This window comes from Hippichthys cyanospilos, chromosome 9 (assembly GCF_059441005.1).
Source record: "Hippichthys cyanospilos isolate Australia breed blue-spotted pipefish chromosome 9, RoL_Hcya_1.0, whole genome shotgun sequence".
Taxonomy (NCBI): domain Eukaryota; kingdom Metazoa; phylum Chordata; class Actinopteri; order Syngnathiformes; family Syngnathidae; genus Hippichthys; species Hippichthys cyanospilos.
Genome location: NC_142377.1, coordinates 4,245,074 through 4,247,163, shown reverse-complemented (window position 1 = coordinate 4,247,163; position 2,090 = coordinate 4,245,074). Strand labels below are relative to the sequence as shown.

Below are 2,090 nucleotides of genomic sequence, written 5' to 3'. Positions count from 1 at the left end.
CAACTAGTTTTTTTTTTTTTTTTTTTAACGTTTTAGCCTTCCCAGTTTTCATGCGATATTTTTCAACATACGTCTGTACTCAAACGATAAATATAGGTGAGATGTTTTCCAATTATCCAACACTATAAACATTAAATAAAATTGAGATACAGTACAGCATAAAATACGATGGACGGCGCTGTGGTATTTTAGGGTCTAATTTCAGCGTAGAAGAAGTTTTCTTACCTCTTCGCTTTCCGTAACCTTATAAAAATCTATGGCAGTGCTCAGTGGCTGACATTGACGATCATAAGTGTACAATTTCGCAATTTTGAAGAAAAGTCAGGTGAGGAAATCTAGAGCACTGTATTTCAACGTTGATATGACTACACGATTGCTTGTTTATATGTTTTAAAATTAATTCCGAAGTGAACAAAGGAACGGCATGCTTTTTTCTCTTGACATACTGGTTATCGCGCACTAATGTCAAAAATCCGAAGTGGGCTTGGGGGGGGGCTATGAAATACCGCTTATTTACTTTCAAGTATTAATGCCAATTTCATGACTGGCTGGTTTATTATTTTTTGTTTGTCAGGCTCGGTGGATAGGTGTTGTTCTTGGGTATCCAAGGGGTGTGTGTCTATGTGTGTTTATGTATACAGTATTAATACACAGTATAATAATATGGAGAGTGGGGTGTGATATACCATTTTGTCATATAGGCACACTTACATTTGTGAGTGTTTTTGAAATGTAGTACTTTTATATTTCCCAAAAACATACGTACAGTAAAACTACTTGAGCATGAATTTTAAAAAAATGACTAGTAAATGTTTAATAGTTCAAATGTAAAATAAAGTTGACTGTCTTCCTAAATCTCTAGTTACAGCATTTGTTTACTGAGGAAAAAATTACATAACGATTGAAAAGTATTGATTGAATTACGTTGGGAAAACTTTTAATCATCTGATTTCGTAATTTTGATTCCCATATCATTCGCAAAATGTGTATCCTGTACTTACATATCATATATATATCATCTACCATTGGTTCTCAAACTTTTTGTTTTTAGGCCCCCTCTTAGGAGAGCAAATTTTCCAGGGGACCCCATTGCAAATGTTTGCAGAAAACAAAACAAACAAAAAACATTAGTGCCCTTTTTATTCATCCACGTATTCAATTTGTATTTGTTAGTTTTCAGCCATACTGGTTTACAAAATATAAAATTGTGTCTTGCAATGTCTCCTCATAATAAATTGGGTCAATACCCGTTACCAAAAATTTTGTGACTGAATAATCAAGCTCTTTGATGATGAATGGGATTATGTAGGTCTAATTGACAAAATTCTAAATTATTTAAAAAAAAAACTGGTTTGATTGCTTTAGTGAAGTCATGAATACTTTCACAAATTAATATAATTTAATACAATAATAATATAAAATGAAATGAACACAAATAATATTTTTTATTACGAACCCAAATTATTTCACGGACCCCCTTCTGATACTTTGAGAACCGCTGTCTTATACGACTGCATATTATTTATTCGCTCATCATATTGATTTAGCGCCATCTTTTGGCAATCGGGTGTCACAGAACCAGTTTGAGGTAACGAAACTAGGCAAATGTAGTCCCTTATTACCTTTCCATTGTCATCAGAAACCTGTCAATTACTATCAGCAGGGCGAGGGCAAATGCTTGGGAATATCAAGCTATTGCTGTGCATTAAACTTGATAAGCAATTTTATTTCAATGAAAGTTTCTCACCTTAAGGTCTGTTATCTCATCTCCCAATTAATAAGACGACCGTCACCATGGTTACCGGAAAGCGCTTGGCCGACATGGGGTACCGAGCCTTTTCAGCTTCAATGATGCTGCTGACCCTCTACGGCGGCTACCTGTGCAGCGCGAGGGCTTACCGCTACATGCAGAGGCAAAAGCAGCTCAAACTGGCTGCCGAAAACCAGGACTCCGAAACGATGAAAGACTGATGACTTACTGTGGGACATTTCTATGATTTGATTGATTGCTATGATTGTTGGTGCAAAATTAAAGCTCCTTTCAACAAGGAATTCAAACTGAAGACAAACCTGCGAGAAGTTTTTTGGCA

At 35.6% G+C, this 2,090-nt stretch overlaps 1 protein-coding gene across 2 annotated transcripts; it reads left to right on the top strand.

Annotated features, from left to right (window-relative positions):
* Positions 1-191: 191 nt before the first annotated feature.
* Positions 192-2,069, top strand: cox14 (cytochrome c oxidase assembly factor COX14). Of its 2 annotated transcripts, none has more exons than XM_088424417.1 (2): positions 192-325; positions 1,783-2,069. In XM_088424417.1, the coding sequence occupies exon 2, from the start codon at positions 1,795-1,797 to the stop codon at positions 1,969-1,971; it is 177 nt and encodes a 58-aa protein (XP_088280543.1). In that variant the 5' UTR covers positions 192-325; positions 1,783-1,794; the 3' UTR covers positions 1,972-2,069. The 2 variants fall into 2 exon arrangements, with proteins under 2 accessions (XP_088280543.1, XP_088280545.1); XM_088424419.1 differs by having other exon boundaries at positions 208-325; positions 1,754-2,069.
* The last annotated feature ends 21 nt before the right edge of the window (positions 2,070-2,090 follow it).

Bases quoted from the DNA above. Each gene is read 5' to 3' on its own strand.
- cox14 (XM_088424417.1), top strand. From the start codon at position 1,795: ATGGTTACCGGAAAGCGCTTGGCCGACATGGGGTACCGAGCCTTTTCA.